The sequence below is a fragment of the Thalia democratica genome, chromosome 1 (assembly GCF_965202585.1).
Source record: "Thalia democratica chromosome 1, ktThaDemo2.hap1.1, whole genome shotgun sequence".
NCBI classification, from domain to species: Eukaryota; Metazoa; Chordata; class Thaliacea; order Salpida; family Salpidae; genus Thalia; species Thalia democratica.
This window is the reverse complement of record NC_139165.1, coordinates 48961116-48980038: the sequence shown is the minus strand read 5'-3', so window position 1 is coordinate 48980038 and position 18923 is coordinate 48961116. Positions and strand designations below refer to the sequence as shown.

General features: G+C 28.1%; 2 protein-coding genes across 2 annotated transcripts; both read right to left on the bottom strand.

Moving 5' to 3' along the window:
• LOC145836997 (Fanconi anemia group J protein-like) lies at positions 1-3345 on the bottom strand. The gene is made up of 2 exons (XM_082944768.1): positions 909-3345; positions 1-602 (listed from the first exon to the last, which is right to left on the bottom strand). The coding sequence occupies exons 1-2, from the start codon at positions 3343-3345 to the stop codon at positions 1-3; spliced, it is 3039 nt and encodes a 1012-aa protein (XP_082800894.1).
• Positions 3346-4013: 668 nt separating this feature from the next.
• Positions 4014-4818, bottom strand: LOC145845851 (uncharacterized). The gene has a single exon (XM_082952878.1). The coding sequence runs from the start codon at positions 4816-4818 to the stop codon at positions 4093-4095; it is 726 nt and encodes a 241-aa protein (XP_082809004.1). The 3' UTR covers positions 4014-4092.
• Positions 4819-18923: the final 14105 nt, after the last annotated feature.

Sequence of the window (18923 nt, the reverse complement as noted above, 5' to 3'; positions counted from 1 at the left end):
TTAAGATCTCGAGCAAACAGAGTTGAAAACTATGAGCTTGTCTGGATTTAAATTGTTTAGATTTTTTACTTGAAAACCAATTATTTTGTCGCAGCTAGGGCAGCAGTGGAACTGGTACGCGAAATTATCAACCTCACACCATACACAGTCAAAGCTTAGTTTAGAGTTATACTTTTTTAAGGCTTCGGCCGTAACTTTTACAAAGGATTTGGCATCACAGGTTTTCAACTTGTCGGATTCGCCGGGGAAGTTTTGTGAAATGTAATTGAATTTGAGGTTGCAGCTTTCCAAATCACCTACGCTTTGGCAGCAAACTCGGTAAGCTTTTCTTGTTTTCTTCTTCTTTTTCGGCGTAAACCCATCATCTTCTTCAAATCCAAGTTTCTTGCTGCAGTTTTGATTCTTTACTAAAGCTTCACTGTTTTTCCTTTTCGACCGTTTGCGCTTGGTGAAGGGCGTAAAGTCGTCGTCATCACTGAATTGGTTTTGTTTAGAGGCGCTGTCAGTAACTATATCCGGTAAACTACTGTTAATAACCTCCTCAGGAGACTCTGGAACCATGGTTATATGAAGATCTTTATTAGGAGTTGTTTTCTCATTTTCTATACAAGTTGTTTGGTCACTATTTTCTGTTTTTATCTCTTTCTTAACATGTGCGTTTATGGAACCTTTTACATCATACTTCGCAGTATATTTAGTGGGACTGTTTGGTTCTTTTTTGATGATCACTTGGTTTGGAACTTTACTTTTTAAACTGTAGTCTTGTTTTGGTTCTTTTTTAGATACTATTTTACTTTTTAAAGAAGTTGGCAAAATAGACCTTTCTGTATTAGATACATTATTGTAATTAAAACTACTTTTATTAAAATAAGCTGAAGTAACTTTCTTGTTTAAACTTTGATTCTTACTTTCTTCCTGATCTTCTTCATCAAATATTGATTTTTTCTCAACTTTTACCTGGTCTATTTTCGACTGTAAGTTTTCCTTTCTGTCATCATAAAAGCTATGTAATTTAGTTTCAACATTGTTAAAGTGATGACTATTTGAGCGCGAAATAAGAGGACCTACTTCTTGTTTCATTTTTGGTGAAAAAAATTTGTTGACTATGGGCTTTTTAGAGCTTCTCTGTTTCGTTCTATTTAACTTGCTAACTTTGTGCTCGGATTTAGTCAACTTCATCTGGTCGCAAAATTCCTGCAGCGATGCAATTGCAGTGTCAAAGCGACTGTGTATTTTAAGCTTATCACGGATCCACTTGGAAAGTCCTGAGCAATACCTTTGAGGATTGGTTACAAAACGTTTGTCAACCATAATAAGAGCTCCCCAGTCATTTCGGTGACGAATGCACCTACCAAGCGCCTGGTTAATTGCTCGGTACGCTTGAATTTCATACCACTTGTCCCCAGTAAGTAAACCTCGCATTGTATTAGCGTTGTTGTATTGCTTCTTCAGCGAAACTTGCCTGTCTTTGAAGTTAGGAAAGGGGATTCCTACGGTTATCACAGCGCGAGCGTTGTCATCAGAGAAGTCTAACCCTTCACTGATCTTACCTCTGCATACTGCCAGCAGCAATGCGCCAAAATGCTCCACAGACGAGTAGAAATCCGAGATGAGCTCATCAAAGCTTGCACTGTTCTTTCCAGAAGTTTCATTAAAAATGTGTTTATTTTCAGATATAGCTTCCCACAAACCAGTGCTCTTCCAACGTTCGGCCATAAGATTCATTGTACTGTAACTTGTAAAAAAACAAAGCACACCTTTAGGTGTGACGTCACAAACATTCTTGACAATACTTCCCAGCTCGTCTTGGAACTGCAAAGTGTGAACGTTCTTATATGTAGCCTGTAGTTCCACCTGAGTAGGACCGCAACCTACACTACCAACCCAGACTTGTGAAGAGGGGATGACATGGGAAGCTTCGAGTTTGATTGGAAAAGGGACACCAAGTTCTGACTCAAAAGAAGACATAGGAGAAAGGGTTCCGGATGTCAATATTATAGAATGACTGCTGCTCATTTTTTTAAAAGAAACAGCTGGATTTAGGCACCAAAAATGCAAGTTAAGTACTTTTTGCTTCACTGGTTTCCTGTGAATACGAACAAAACCTCTAGTTGGATCTGGTCTTTGAGTGACATATTCTTTGGTTTCTATCAGCGCTACTTTATAGTCATGTTTATACATGTGGTCTAAGTGAAACATATTATCTATAACAAAAAATATGCCTTCGAGTACAGCTATTGAAGTAGAATTTAAAAAGGTTTCAAACTTTTCTTGTTTACTTATGTCTTCCTCTCCATCTTCTTCATTAAACTCTTCATCTTCTCTTTTTTTTGCTTCATCAAAACTTTCTCTTAGCTTTGGCAATGTACTATTATTCACTCCCCATTCTTCAAGCACATTAAGAAAAGCATCTCCACTCCAGACTTTGTTTCTTACCTCATATTCAATTTGTACAAGTTGTTCTACTTGACTTTTTATCCAGGCTCCAATTTTTCTACACAAATACAGCATATCTTGCATGGCTTCAACCCTAAATTCTTTATTTATGAGTCTATCTATATCTTCAATAGTAGCTGTCAAGTTTCCTTCATTGAGAGTGTAACTAGCTGCTTGACGAGAGTTGTCTTCTATGTTGTGACCCTCATCTAGAATGACTATTTGGTCTTTCAGGTCAAGCGACATGGAACTGCGGATAAGTGGATCTGTCAAATAGTTGTAGGGACAAAAAACAATGTTTGCACCAACTAAAAGTTCTTTACTGACAAAGTAGGGACAGCTAGAATTTCTTCTGCCTACCTCTACTAAATCTTCCAAGTCCCACACCCCTGATAAACCTACTTTTTTTAAAGAAGAGTGAGTTCGAAAAGCTTTTACATTGTGCTTGTAACTACAAGTGTCACCTAAGCTGTTAGGGTGAAGTCCATGTACTAGCTTTCTGCAACCATCATTCAGAGAACCGGAAGCTAAGTTTACTGGATGCACACAAGAGTGATTTCTGCTGGATAAAACGGTCATTCGGACATTCTTGTACGCAGTTGTCTTCAGTTCATTTATTACTTGTGCTATTTGCTTGTGTGTACGAGAACCATAGTAAATCTTAGGGACCCTCAAACCTTTTGTGTTCTGGTTATATTCTGGATCCATTTTTATTGACATCAGCTCTTCTCTTCGTTTTTCTTGCCACGCAAGAGCAGCACAGAGCAAGGCTAATGTCTTGCCACTGCCAGTGGGGCTTTCAAGAAGACAGTTCTTTTCCTGCTGCAGTCCCCTTATTACCATGCTCATCATTTGAAGCTGAGATGGATAGGGTTTGAAGGGAAACTTAACATCAACTCCTCCAATCATTATACTTTTTTTATCCATTTTTCAGCATGTCTTTTAACTTTACAAATTGCAAACAATTGAAGCGCTAACCAAAGATGAAAATATAGTATTAAATTTTAAACAAACTTTTAAGAAGATATACCTGTAAACATTATCAACAATATTGACATATAATTGTATTTTTAAAATATAAATAAAAAACTGCTTTATTTTCAAATTAATAAAAACTTAAAAAAACATTAAAAAATTTGTTCACATTTATTGACTAAAGTTTTCAATTGGAACAAAATCACAAATAATATTGTTCAATTATGAAATATTATTTTTCAAAAATCAATAATAACAAAAAATTAGATTAAGTATAAACTTATAATTTTAAAATAATTTGTTTTTGAAAAACTTTGAAAACAAATGCAACTTTAATTTTTTTAATGTACTTTAAAAATAGAAATATAAAAAGATTTTTATAATGATATTCATATAATAAATTTATTTTTACATTAGTAGAACAGAAAAAGTATAGTCATTTTTAGTCTTTATAAAATTTAAATTAAAACATATTATAACTGAATAAATCTCCAGCATAACGTAACCTAATATACTTTATAAAGTCTAAAATGTATACTTCCACTTTTATCTTATAATGAAAACGTTTAAAAATGTCATATTATTACAATAATCCTGCTAACTGTAATAAGAAAACTGTATTATTAATCACACCAGAAGTATTTTTTACCATGTTTAAAAATAATATAACATTTCAAACCTTTAAATATAAAGAGAAGTTTTGTGTAAAAATTTACTTAAACTTTCCATATCCATATTCAATACTGATGTCACATCATCATTTTTTACAACTTTCATCATTGAACTGACATCAAAAATTTCACCAGCATTGTTAAACGACAAAAATACAGTACAGTTAACAGACTTAAGCAAAGAGTATGTTAGAAGTGCAGCAGAAACACCTTTTACCATGTTAGGTTGTTCTAACATATAATTTTTATTTGCAGACGTCTGTTTATTAGTGGTACTTATCATTTTAAGCAATGGAGTTTCTATTTCGTTATACTTATTATTGGTGTAGCAGGATTTTGGAAGAGCTTCAAACACAAACACCTTAGTAGCAGCATTTAATCTGCAAGATTCTTCTATTACATCTTTAATTTTCCATGCAGAGCTTAAGCTTACAAAGTCATCAATTACTACTATGAAACTGTCTTTTGCTGATTTTTGCTTGTGATACACTTTACCCAAACACTGTTCTTCATTGCTTTCTGAGAATAATTTTTGCATTATTTTAAAATGCAAAGTGAAACCCTCAGTATTTGCTATTTCTGAGCAATTTATAAAAACAAAAATGTTTGAAGCTGACATGCATTCTACTTCTTGAATCAATTTAGTGCTTATAATTTGCTCTGGATTTTCAGATGTTTCATCTTCATCTATTGCTCTAGAAACTACAGGAAGAGTTTCACCAAAAAAAGATGCCATTTTTATACCTGTTAAAAACATAAAACTTAATTATATTGAAAAATACATATATATTCAAAAATTTATAACTAAAAAAATGTTTTATTGTACACAACAATCTTTTCATAAATGTTTATACAGCCATCTTTCAGATATTTAGAATGATTTAAGCTAAACATTCTAAAGGCAATTTAGAAGTATGTAAAAAACTTATTTTCAAAGTTAACTGGAAATTTTAAGGTCAATTTAATTTACATGGTTTAAAAAAGTTTAAACATAAGTTTGTGATTGGATGTATCATAACAAAAAATATATTAAAGTATAGAAGTTCAACATACTCTACAGAATTATTATTACAACAAAAAACAACAATGAATAAGAGTTTAAAGATTAACATAAAAATATTGGCATTTACACATTTCCAGAAAAAAAATTATATCTTAACATAATTGCATATTTTCAAAAAAATATTTTTTTCATAAAAAACAGGGTTGCCACTCTTTAATCAAAGAGTCAGCATGACTCATAAAAAACTACCCTGAGTTTCATCTAACATAAGTTACATAAGTAAACCTGAGTCTAATTAAACTTGAAGAAAAAAGTAGTAAAACCTAAACCTGAAAATGATCAAACTTAAATACTTAAAAACAAAGTAATAATAATCACAAAATGACTTAATATCAAGGAAAAAAATCTTTATAATTAAGCTTACTTTAAAATCATAAATTTAGCCAGGCTTTTAGAAAAGAAATTCTGTTTGACGTGAGATTTGCAAAACAAGCCAATTAAAAAAAAATTGTAACTAGCCTGTAAAAACATCAAGATTAAAAACTTGCCTTTCTATGAAAACTTCAATCAAAGTAGTATAATAAGATTTTTAGACACAGCAGCTAATTTGGCAAAAAAAAAACAATTACTTGTTAAAATCAATTTTACTTAGGCTTTGAATATAATGACTTTCGTTTGTATTTATTATAACCTTGATTCCTCTTTATTCAAATTATAATGGTGTATTTAATTAATTAATAAGAATGAGTGGAGTTTGCTCAAATACTTAAAACTTGAAAAACTCTAAAATAATATTGCTTTAATGTATGATAATTAGCTAAGAAATTAAAAAATAAATAAAACACAGAGCTTAAATTTTCTATTTTTTAATATCCTGGATAACACATTAAAAGCTATCCGTAGTGTGCAACCAGATAACTGTAAGGTTCTTCGTGCACCAGGTCCTAGAACTAAATATTTTGAGCGTTTTTTTTATAGCTAAATTAACTGTATATATATGACCAAAGTTAACATGTTTGCTTGTCAATTTTTCTATAAATTGCTTATAAATTGTTACCTTTGAATTTTGAGGTCAGAAAATTTTATAAAGTTCAAATTAATTAATAAAAACAACTTTTGTGAAAATTTCGCTGTTAAAAAAGAAATTTCATGGAGATGTTTCTCAATTTTCAGAATATATAAATAAAATGACCAAAAAATTATCTCTTTTGTACATTTTAGAACAATTAATCACAACAGAGTTCTTTTATTTTTGGTTACATGACAATTCAAACTAAAAAAAAAGTTAAAGGGCCACAACTATAAAAGTAATTTGTAATTGAATAAATAAAAAAATGCATATGTAGGTCTAATTGATGCCAACAAATACTTTTTTGTTTTTGAAAAAAAAAAAACCTTATTCAAAACAAATTTTATATATTATTTGTTATAGTAGGAAAATCTCAGCCTTACTCTTTCCTCTACAATAATAATTGCTATTTAAAGGTCAACCAAGCAAGTTGTCATCACCAGTAGTTTTATCTGCCTAATTAAAATTTAACTACTCAAAAAAGTTTATAAAAACTAAATTTATATAAAGAATCTATAGTAGGGGTAGGGAGTACAGCACATTTTTGGTCATAAAATAAAATTCATATGAGTACATATGATTTAGATGTGTTTTTGTTTCATTAAAAAGAATCTAAAAAAATAAAGATTGCAAAAAATAATAGTATGCCGCTTAAAAAACTAATTTCAACCCCAAAATCACATGTTTTTCAATTTTTTGACTTGAACAGTAATAAAATCACTTATACATGACCTATACTTATAATTTATATCTTAAATGAAAACTAAAAATTATAGCCATACATTTAAAAACATTTCAAATGCTTTTAATGTAATATGACGTCATTATTACACAAAATATTCAAATTTTGTCTATAAAATTGTACTTTTTTTCTAATATATGAGACAAATTCTTCTCTTGTTTTTACAGATAGTTTTTTTTATTTTGAAATGACATTACATTTTACATTAATAATTAAAAAAAAAAACTAAAATGTGTGCAGTCAGCTAGCCAGAAAGATATTACTGGTGTAATGTCATTTCCATTGCATTGTAATGAACTGCTGCAACTACTTACATCATTCATTATTGAAGTCTGTTGAACTTTAAGGAATATTTAGATCTTGCTGCAGTTATGAGGAAAAAGGCATGATATCAATGATGCAACATTTTATCAAAAACATAACAAAATACATTTTTATGTGTGCACTTAAAGTTTTGTGTAGCTGATAGAAGGACTTATGGACTTATCTTGAACTTATTTATATTTGCTTATTTTAGGTCACCAAACAGGTAGATAATATGAATTTGAAAACTTTTGTTTGTCAAATCACGTGCTACTGAGCTCCACTTATTAACTAATAGATAACTGGCAGGACTCCCAACCAATAACTTAGAATCTGAAAGGCTGGATTTGGAAAGCAAGCAGCAGTGGGAAACTTAAGGAACCAACTTTTCACAGCAAACAGGATAAGAAATGACTGTACATTACTTATTTCTGATTCTTTTCAAACTAAACATGAAAAAAAAAAATTGTAAAATTTCTGAATGAGATGGAGTAAACGGGTAGCAGAACAAAAAGTTTAAGCATAAACAGAAAAAAAATTAAAAGGGGAAGAAAAGGGATCAATACGTGCAGAAGTGTCTCTGAAACTGTGTAAAAGCTGGGGTGGGTCTGTAGTGAGCGTGGGTACTATTTAAAAATCCCAACATGATCAAAATGAAGTTATTTTCCGTACTGAGTTAATTTACTTCAGAGTCACACAAATCTGAAGCTTATACAAAACATTCCAGAACTTTTCAAAGTTAATAGTAATACCCACAAGGAAAGACAAGATTTTAAACTTATGTGCTCATGTTGCAGAAGATGATGAGTGCTCTCATTCTCTGTGTTCATTACCAACAAACGCTGATGCAGCATTAATTGTAGGGTTTTTTTACCTATATACAGAACAAAAAAAACTAAAATATTTTGGTAGGGCATCATTATGTCACAGTAACTAGTGAAGGATCATCAGAAACATGGTATATTGCTACTTGTGAATATAAAAATAATGATGGACTTACAAGATGGACCACCTAATGAGAGTTTGAGATGAAAAAAACTTGAAGTGGAAACACCACCTGAACATGTTTTCTGAACTTGCATATAGATTCTGGTCTTGATTGTAAAATTGAAGGAAATGGAATATTTCTAATATAATATATTTTACTTTTTTACTGAGAAACCGTATCCAAATAGATTTTTTAGTAAAAACAGATGTCTTTTACATAAAGTTAAATTATAGTTTTTTATATCTTTAAGAGTATTATGTTTACCTAGATATTTTAAACAGACAGTCCATTAGATTTTATCAATCATGTGACAGTTTTTTTATACTAAAATTTCTAAAAGCATCAGTAATTTTGTAACAATGTTAAGTGTTAATACTAAATGATACAGTGCAATGTTCATTTTATTTTGCAATTTTCTTTATTTCTTTGTAAAAGTCTTTATTTTGCAATCATTAACTTAATGTTCAATGCCATACAACTTTATCTTGCCTATAATAAACTATAACTTTTTGATATTTTGTTAATTAGTTGTAATGCTAATTAAATAATTAATTAAGGTTTTTCTAAAGCTAAATGAACTAAAGCATCAAATATCCAACTAACATACACACCACATCACCTAATTTTTTAAAGGTAAGTAAGTGTACTTAAAAAGTTTTGTTTTACAATATTTTTTTTTAATCACTAACAAGCTATGGTTTTTAATTTTCTAAAAAGCACCATTTAACAGACAAAATTTGCATATTTAGGGTGTTTATGAGGTAAAAATACATCAAAAGCAGTTAATATGTCTTTAAATCTATGTCAATAAGTATAAGCTTTCATTTAAGATATAAAACATAAGTCTCAGACAAGCATAAGTGATTTTATTACTGTTTAATTCAAAAAAGTAAAAATATGTGATTTTTGAGGTTGAAATTAGTTTTTAAGGGGCATGCTATTTTTTTTCAAAGCTTTTTTTTTCAGATTCTTCTTAATGAATCAAAAGCAGGTCCAAATCATATTTCTATGGGTCTCGGACATGTATAAGTGATTTTATTACTGCTTAATTCAAAAAATTTAAAAATATGTGATTTTTTGGGTTGAAATTAGTTTTTTGGTTTGAAATAGTTTGAAATTATAAGTTCAGCAAACATCACCAAAGTACTCCCCTATAATAGAAAATACAATACTTAGAATTATGAATAATAGAATATAATATGTAGAATGTATAATATGTATTTATTTTTGTTATGATAAAATCTTTAAGGGGCAGGTAAAATTACATGGGATGTAGCTCATAAGCTAAAAACTAGAAAAAACTTAATGTTGTAAAGGCTAAGGTTGATACTGATGTTTCTTATTTTGAAATAGGTTAAGAAAATAAAAATGTGAACACTAACAATTATGGTTAATAGATTGGTGAAGAGAAAGACCTTTTGGTCATAAGGGTGGTAAAAAAACATCAGTCTCAAACTCTACCCCTTGCAACGATAAACGTTTTCTGGGGAGTTTTCTGGGTGAACATAAATCCTCTTTGTTAACAGATAAACTTTCTCCACACCAATTTACTGACTAAAGCTGTCAGCATTCACTTTGTTTTTCTTTCATTTTTTCAAAAACTTCTTGTTAACCAACTTAATTTATTATTTTTCTCTTTAACTTGATATTTTTTAATTATTCATTAAGAATACACAATACTTACAGCCTGTTAATTATTAAAATGACTGTAAAAAGTAGCAGATATTTTTTTAATGTATTTTTTGTGGATTAAAAAACAAAATACGCCTACATTTCCTACTTCTATTTTTTTAATTCGCATAAGATTTATACAAAAGTTTCATTCTTCTTTAAGCTATTCATATAGAAATTTATACAAGTCAATGCTAGAACTTCTATAAAAATGTGAAAGTTTGAAAAATATGGATCGGTCAAAATGGGCTTTAAAGTTAGGTACAGAGTTTATAAATTCAGCAAAACAAATAAAGTAAAACTTAAAACATAGTAAACATTTTGCAGTAAAATACTTCTTTAAAATATAAAAAAATAAGTTTTTCTTTTAGTTTGTGTTAAGTACTGTATTAGGTTTAGACAATGAAACGTTTAACTCGAAAGTTTTAAAAACCTTCAATTCAACAGGACCTTTACGTCATTCAAAGTTTATTAAAAATACATAAAAAAATATCGAAAAAACATAATTCTATAATAAAATTCGCAAGTAGTTATTATACAAGTGTGAATTTTTGTTTGCAATGTCTTTAAAAACCTTCCTAGTTGTACCAGCAAATCGGTGATCAATTGAACCAATGCCTTGTTTTAAACCCATAAAAAAAAAGTAATAAATAAGCAATCGGACATGGTTTTCTTTTTAAAAAATTTACTAAAAATTCTCATTCATATGTAAAATTTTTGATATCAAGAAATTTTTAGTTTATATTTTTTTAATTGTTAAAATTGACGTATTTTTATAAGTTGTTTTTGTAGAAAATAAGAGTATTATAAATTATAAAAAAGATAAAAAAATTAACGAAGTGGGTTAGATAAAGGAAATATAATTTAATAAAATTAGCCAATCAAAAGTGTTTGAAACATTTTTTAAATGATTCTGCAACTCGAAAGGTTTAATTTTAAACTAAAAAACTGTTGACTAAACCACATTTTGTTTTTACTTTTAGAACATTTGTAAAACCCTAGTTTTACAATTTTTTTCATTAAGTTGTAAAATACTTGTTAGAGTCTGTATAAGTTTGTTTATATAAACATAATTTGTTTTATATTTAGATTTGATTTTTAGCCGAATTATTTTAACTGAAACAGTTTGACTAAGTAACTTGTTTATACATCATTATTTATACATTATTAAGAAAAATAATTACTATTTTAGTAAGTACTTATTTTTAGTTTTCAAATATAAGGCAAAATTTGTCATTGTCAATATTAGCATGACAAAAGTTTATAACTAAGTTATTGTACTAAAAAATAAAGAAACAAATTAATTATTAAAGTTTTTTAATCTGTTTTAGTAATGTTTTAAAATATTTAAAGGTAAAAGGTTTTTATTCACCTGATGAGTTTGAGAAATTTATGCAATTTTAAATAGTGTATTAATAGAAGCTACTATAAAAATACTCTTCTATTGAACAAAAAAAACTGTCCAACTGAATAAGTCTACACACGTCCTTATAAACATAAAAACATCATCCCTGTTAATCTCATACCTTCCAAGATTGCATTGGTATTTCAAATCGTTAGCTAAATCTGTTCATAACTTACTGCCTTGATAAGCTTGTGATTTATGACCATATTTGTTATTAAGTCTTGATAAGAAAAATTTAATTATTTAAAACTTTGTTATTTTGCTATGTACATACTTTATCTATACTTAAAATCTTTTTTTTAATTTACTAGTATAAAACTATTACTACATCTTGAAATAAAAACTCAAAAATTGTATTTGAACAAGTTTTCAACAATTAATAATTTTTGTTTTTTTTAAGAAAATACACTCTTGTTGTATTTATAAAGTTTAATTTGTCGTTTATTGATCAAAAAAAAGCTCTTATAATTGGTCCTAACAACTGGTCTACGAGAAAAAAACTTTTCGGTTGAGTCGTAAACCACTTGGATACAGTAGAGCTTCTTATCCAGCACAGTAATAAATGCACCTAAGTTCTTAATTTATAAGTAAATTGATTTCATTAGCTTTTCTTTTATCAGATCTGCCCGAGCAAAACAGATCATTACTCATATAACTTATGTCAAGTGAATAAAAAATTAAACTAAGAGTATTAACATTAAATACCATTAAAAAGAAAATGACTTAAAAAAAAGTATTAATTGCCCTTAATGATTATCATTTTACTATTTCACTTCTGACCACTTTAGACTACAAATTTTTATTACTACTAAATACTTGTAACATTTTACCTTTTTTGATTTCATAATTTACGTTTTTCCAAAAAAAATCTGGATGAAATATTACGCTTTTACTTTTATCTATGTTTAACTAAAGTTTTTTCAAAGCCAAATTGAGACTTATTGAAGTTCAAAGTTAAGGTAAATGAGCCATTATCATAATTTATTAAGTTTTTATTTAAACTTTATTTCTATAAAAACATTGTATCATTATCTTTATTTTTTTATGAAGATGTCACATGTACTTGAAGATATTTTATGCTTAAGTTTTGTTTTAAATAACATTAAATACTTGCATCTGAGCTACGAAGTGGCGTTATAAAAAAAATTGAATAAGGTTTACCATATAGTAATTTTTTTTTACTAGTTTTTAGAAGAAAAACAGTATCCATGTTTTTAAACCTTCTAACGTAATTGCCGAAAAGTGATATTTGCAATTAACTTAGTAATGAAGGTAAAATGAGAAATGTGTTATGTAGTACAACTCTTTTGCAAACATTGAATTTCTTTGATTTAGCTTCTCTTAGCAACTTTATTAGTATCACCTTAAAACCGCAGTATTTAAAAAAGAAAGGTTTTTAAATGACGTAAACATCTGGGTTACATGACAGTTCAAATTTTAAAGTATTAAAAATATTGTTCACAACACAGACAGTTATATATATTTTTTTTAAATACGTGTGACACTGTGTAGGTCTAATCAATAAAAATTTTATAGTAAAAAAAGATATATATTTTTTGATTAAACAAGTGTTTTTTAAACTATACTGGTATTGCAATTGCATACTGGTATTGATAAAAAAAAGCGCTAAAAAAGTTTGGTCCAAGGACCTGGTGTACAAAGGAACCTTTCGGTTATCGAGTCGTACGCCACATATACTACATATACATACGTATACTTGATATTATTGTATAAAAATGGCAGGTAGTTTGCTTAATAGCTCTAGAAAAAAAAGCGAATGATTGTTTAAAAAAAATCTACAAATTTTATTGCGCTGTAAAGTTCAAAACGTTAAAGTCAGCAGATACTGATGGCTCAGTACCTGCAAGACCCGTTAACTTATTTTTTTGTTTTAAGCTCATCTTACACTTAACTATTTTACTTAGTATAGTATAGAGACAACTAAATCAATAACTTTAATGAAAATTCGAACTTAAAACAACTGGTTACAAGTTACAACAGCAAAGTTTGGTATACAGTATTTAATAAAAAAATGCTTTTTTTAAAAGACGTAATAAATCTAGTGAAACTGTACAAAAGGTTAATAAAGCTAAAAGAATAGTTTAATAATTTGGTACTTTCTTTAATAAGCAACAAAGTTTAATAACAGTCTATTATTTGGTACTTTATTTTAAAGCAACAAAGTTTGATAACAGTTTAACCGCTTAACTGAGTTCTACTCCAAGATACATTCAATTGAAAGTAGCAGGAATGATGTGTCATCCACCAGAGTTCATCTGTAAACTGACCGTTGCTACAACAAAAAACAGCATTTGTATTAAAAATTGGTCGTTAAGCAAACATCATAATGCTTATAGCAAATTTAAACTTCGCAGTGCTCCTAAATAATTAATTTGTAAACTTAATGAGTACACTTATTTACAAATCAGGGATAATTAGCGGTTTCAGCACAACGTTTTAATAAGTTGTACTACTTTTGTCAATATATATTGTTTAGTTAACGATAAAAAAAGCGCTCAAAAAGTTTGGTCTAAGGACCTGGTATATGAAAAAACCTTTTGGTTACACCACATGCTTTTACAATTTCATACAAACTAAAAAGTTATTTTTTTAATCTAAACTTTTAAACCTTAAAAAATAAAACAATCAATAAAATGAAAGGTAGAAAAGAAAATTAAACGAAAAATGCCATCTGTTTATTTAAGAAAGTTTTATTCATAATGTACTCAAAAACTTGTTTAATAAGATAACAATGAAAATACAGTCTAAGATTAAATTAGAAAAATAAATACAGAATTAGAGACCAGTTTTAGGCTTAAAAAATTAACAATAATTAAGTTCATAAAATTACAAAAACCATACAAATAGCACACATGAAAATACTTTAAAAATAGGTTACAACTTTTTTAAAGAAAGTTAAATTGTATTAAGTTGAAATAATTTTATATTGAATTTTATCAGTGTTTTATGCTAAAAGTTTAACTTTTTTTAAATAATTGATTGAAATACTTGAAGAAGTTTTTATTTGAATAAATAAAAGAAACTTTATATAAATAAAATATATCAATAAACTTAACATAACAACTTGGTAGTTCCATAAATATTTAGAAATAAATTTAGTATGAAAACTTTTATTTAATTTTTTCATTAAAAAGTTATTTTTGTTTTCATTAGCAACTAATGCAAACATTTTAATTATGACGTTTTTGTTTTTTTTTAATTTGAACTTTTTTTATTTTATATTTTTACTTAATTAGTTATACAACAAAAAAATGTTGGTGATAAAATACTAAAAATGCTTAGCTCAAAGAACACATTGGCAGGCGACGAAGATAAAATTCAAAAGTTGGAAAGAGAGATGAAAAAATTGAGGGAGAAGTACGAGAATAGTGAGAGGAGAAGCAGAAAAATTAAATTGAAGAATGACTTTTTGATTAAAAAGTGCAATAAGTTTGAAAAGGAGAGTATGCGGGCGAAGATTGAAGCTAATAAGTTATTGAAGGAGAATGATCGGGTTGGGTATATAAACAAGTTGTTGAATATAAAAGTAAAAAGTATCACAAAATCCAAGAGCAATTTGAAAATAAAAATGGCTTTTTTGGAAAAAGAAAATGAAAAACACAAGGTTGTTGCAGAAAACTTGCTGAAGGAAAATGACCTCTTTAGAAAAGAATGCGGACAAATGAAGGATGCAATGGTAAACTTTGAGCAACTAATGTCTGCGGTTAGTGGACAACAAGCAGGCTTTGACAAAAAGTTGAAGTCTTTGACAAAGCTCAATAACGCGAACCTGACCCAGGAAAACGATATTTTAAAGAAAAAAACTGAGGACGAGACAGAAGGTAATGAAAAAAAAAAGGCTGTTACTGATAATTTGCTGGAGGAAAATGAGCGTTATGAAATAGAGTGTCGCCAGTTGAAAAATGTAGTAGAAAGCCTTCAGCAAGAGCTAACTGGTGTCAAAGAGGAGAAGAAAGACTTTGTTGAAAAGTTGAAAATTTTAAGTAATGACTTAAAAATTATTTTGTTTGAGAAGCAAGGCCTGCTAGAAAGTCTTAAAAAGTTGGAGGCCGAAAATAATGATTTTGAAAAATTGGCAGAAGATAATGAAACTACAAAGTTGGTGTTGAAAAATCAAATAGCAGAACAAGAAGAAGACTTTCAGATTTTATTAAAAGAGAATGAAGTTATTAAAAATAAATTAGAACAAAAGAATAAACGAAAATGGAAACTATTTTGTTTTTAAACAAAAAAGCAGTGTAATAAAAATTCAACCTAATCTAAAATTGTATTTATGTATTTTAAAGTATACTTAAAAAGTAGAGCATATTTTTATAGTAAAACTCTTTTAAATTTTATGTAGAGCCTTTAATAGTTAAAGTGAACTTTTTAAGTTGAAGTTTAATTAATATAACATTTTTGTAACAAATTAATATTATACATACTTGAAATGATTTTATTAATTTGGTTTAATTACAAATGTTTATAAAGTGCTATAATAAAAAGTACAAAGCTTAATAGTGACTTAAAATAATTATACATTTTAGCATTAATTAACTTAACTTATATTTTTCATCGTGGCTTTGTTTTTAAATTTATTGAGATATTTATGAAAAAATCAAAAAAATAATCAACTAATAAACTGTTAGAAAGTATAATTAAAATTGTAATAGTACTCAAACTTTCTTTAAATTAAAATGTCAGTTTTTAGATTGACTTTTTGATCATGACGTTTGATTTTTTTTTAAATCTGAACTTTTTTTATTTTATATTTTTACTTGACTAGTTATAAAACAAAAAATTGTTGGTGATAAAATACTAAAAATGCTTAGTTCAAAGAACACATTGGCAGGTGACGAAGATAAAACTCAAAAGTTGGAAAGAGAGATAGATGAAAGAATTGAGGGAGATGTACGAGAAGAGTGTGAGAGAAGCAGAAAAATTGATTAAGAATGACTTCTTGCTTAAAAAGTGCGATAAGTTTGAAAAGGAGAGTATGCGGGCGAAGAGTGAAGCTAATAAGTTATTAAAGGAGAATGATCGGGTTGGGTATATAAATAAGTTGTTGAATATAAAAGTAAAGAGTTCGCTGAAATCTAAAGGTAGTATAACAATTAACAACTTAAATAGCTTCAATGGAGGAAGAAAATGCAAAGCATAGGGCTGTTGTTAAAAATTTAATGGAGGAAAATGACCTCTTATAGAAAAGAATGCAGTCAAATGAAAGAGCAAATGGCAAATTTCAAACAATTAATGTCTGTTATCAATAAACAACAAGCAGATTTTGACAAGTTAAAACCTTTGACTAAGCTCAATAACGCGAACAGTGAAAATAAAAATTTGAAGAAAAACATCGAGGACATGACAGAACAAAATGAAAAACAAAGGTCTGTTGCTAAAAATTTAGCGGAAGAAAATGAGCGTTATGAAATAGAGTGTGGCAAAATAAAAGTGGTCATTGAAAACCTCCAGCAAAAACTTCTACTATTAATAAGGGGAAGACAGACTTCGATGAAAAGTTGAAAATTTTAAGTGACGACTTTGAAAGTGTTTTAGTTGAGAAACAAGGCTTGCTGGAAAGCTTTGAAAAGTTGGAGGCTGAAAATTATAGTTTTAAAAAATTGGCTGAAGACAATGAAGTTACAAAGTCAGTGTTGAAAAAGCAAATAGCAGAACAAGAGGAAAAATTTCAGCTTATACTAAAAGAGAACGAAGTTCTTAAGAATAAAGTGGAAAGTAAGTTAAGAAGGAAATATAAACTATTTTGCTTCTAACCAAAGAATGCAGTGTATTTAAAATTCAGTCTAATTTGATCTTTGTAATTGTTTATGTATTTTAAAAAACACTTAAACAGCTGAGTACTTTTAAAACTAAACTGTATGTAAAGACTTTTTAATTTAAATGAATTAGTTGAAGTTCAAATTATATAACATTCATGTAACAAGTCATTATTATACATACTTTAAAATTAATCAGTTTTTACGGTTAAGTAAAAAGAAACTTATAAATTGTTATTAACTGCAGCTACTTTTGAGCTTAATTAAATCAAAAAATAATAGAAAAAATTAGCATTAATAGTTTTAACTTTGTACTTTTCTTCGCGGCTCAGATTTTAGTTTTATTGAGGTATTAAAAAAACAATTAATAAACGGCTAGGAAGTGTAATAAATTATGAGATAGCACTACAATTTTTTGTTTGAATATATTGATTTTATTAGTATTGGAAAACAGTTATTATTTGTAAACTATAAACAAACATAATGGCAACATACTAGAATTAAGGTCGGTAACCTATTATAAATTGCTGGTCAAACTCTAAAAAGGGCGCATGCAGGGCTATATATATGACTTAATCTTTCGCGGGCTCTAACATTTACAAGTTTGTAGTAATCAGTATAAAAAAATACTTTAAACGAAAAATTTGATAATCTAAGTATACTGACAACTAGTAATCAGTACTAATAACTAGTAGTTATCAAATTAAGAGGCTAGCTGTAAGCTTTTATCACAAAAAATATTTTTGATGTTATAGAAGTTTTTAGCTAAAAAGTACATTGCGGGCTCCAGTTAAAACCAATTACAAAGATATGCTATTAGTTCACAAAGTATCACAAGTAGTTGTATGTTTGAAATAAATAACTTTTGTTTTTACTGTTTGATTGTTAACTTTCGGTTATCAATAATTGTAAAAGGTTGTGAGGTTTGATAAAAAAATCACAAATTGCAAAATATAAAAGCTCAAAGCTGCGTAACCACAAGAAGAGCTAAAACAACATATTTCTTTTTTAATAAATGAAAAAAGTATACTTTCTGAGAGATGTAGATAAACACTAGTTGCTTTTAATTCATCTTAACTATTATCCTAGCTAGTAAGCGTTGCATGCTACACGTAGATAAAAATTTAAAGCACTATTGAGTAAAAAATTAACAAAAATAAATTGCAATAAATTAAAATATTAGTTTTCTATTTCTTAAAGTTTAAGTGGATGAAATTTTTATGGTTTAACTGATACAAAATGATAAGTTTTAGAAATATTTTAAAAAGTCATTGAACTACTTTAGAACAGGGGTCAGCAAGCAATTAATGGTCGCAAGACAAGTATAGAAATAAAAATATTCCCGTTAGCAGTTGTAGTTTTAAACCTTCATATGAGACTCCGAAATATCTAGGTTGAGTTAAGCTTCAATTTTTTTGCAGCCTGCTTATTTACTCTTCGCAAGCCGCAGTTCGCCGATCCCTGCTATAGAGCTTCCGGCAAACATAAAAAAAAACCAATAGCTTTGAGTGTTTTTTTATTTAAAAATAGTTTAAAATAACTTAAGCTAACTGAAATTATCAAACTAGAAAACTAAAAGTTTAAAATAATTAAGTTTTAGGTGATTAAGTTTGAAATGGGCAAGTTTAAAATGATCTGTTTTAAAATGACCGAGTTTAAAATCATCGGCTCCCGGTGTTATCAAAAGTACGTATGTTTAATTTCAAATTATATATCTAAACATTAGCTCATAGTTGTTGTTTAACAACTTGGACATTATCATAACTTTTAAATATTGATTCTTGAACTTACTAATATATTGCTTAACAACATGCTGCCTGATTTTAAAATTATTTAGAATTAAAAAGCTAAATTTATACACTCACGTTTTCTAATGTTTAAGC

Excerpts from the sequence above, each read along its gene's own strand:
- LOC145836997 (XM_082944768.1), bottom strand. The coding sequence starts at position 3,345 with ATGATTGGAGGAGTTGATGTTAAGTTTCCCTTCAAACCCTATCCATCT. Across the intron at positions 603-908 it reads TGAAGAAGATCAGGAAGAAA|AAAATGAGAAAACAACTCCT; the intron begins GTAAGAATCAAA and ends CAACTTGTATAG.
- LOC145845851 (XM_082952878.1), bottom strand. The coding sequence starts at position 4,818 with ATGGCATCTTTTTTTGGTGAAACTCTTCCTGTAGTTTCTAGAGCAATA.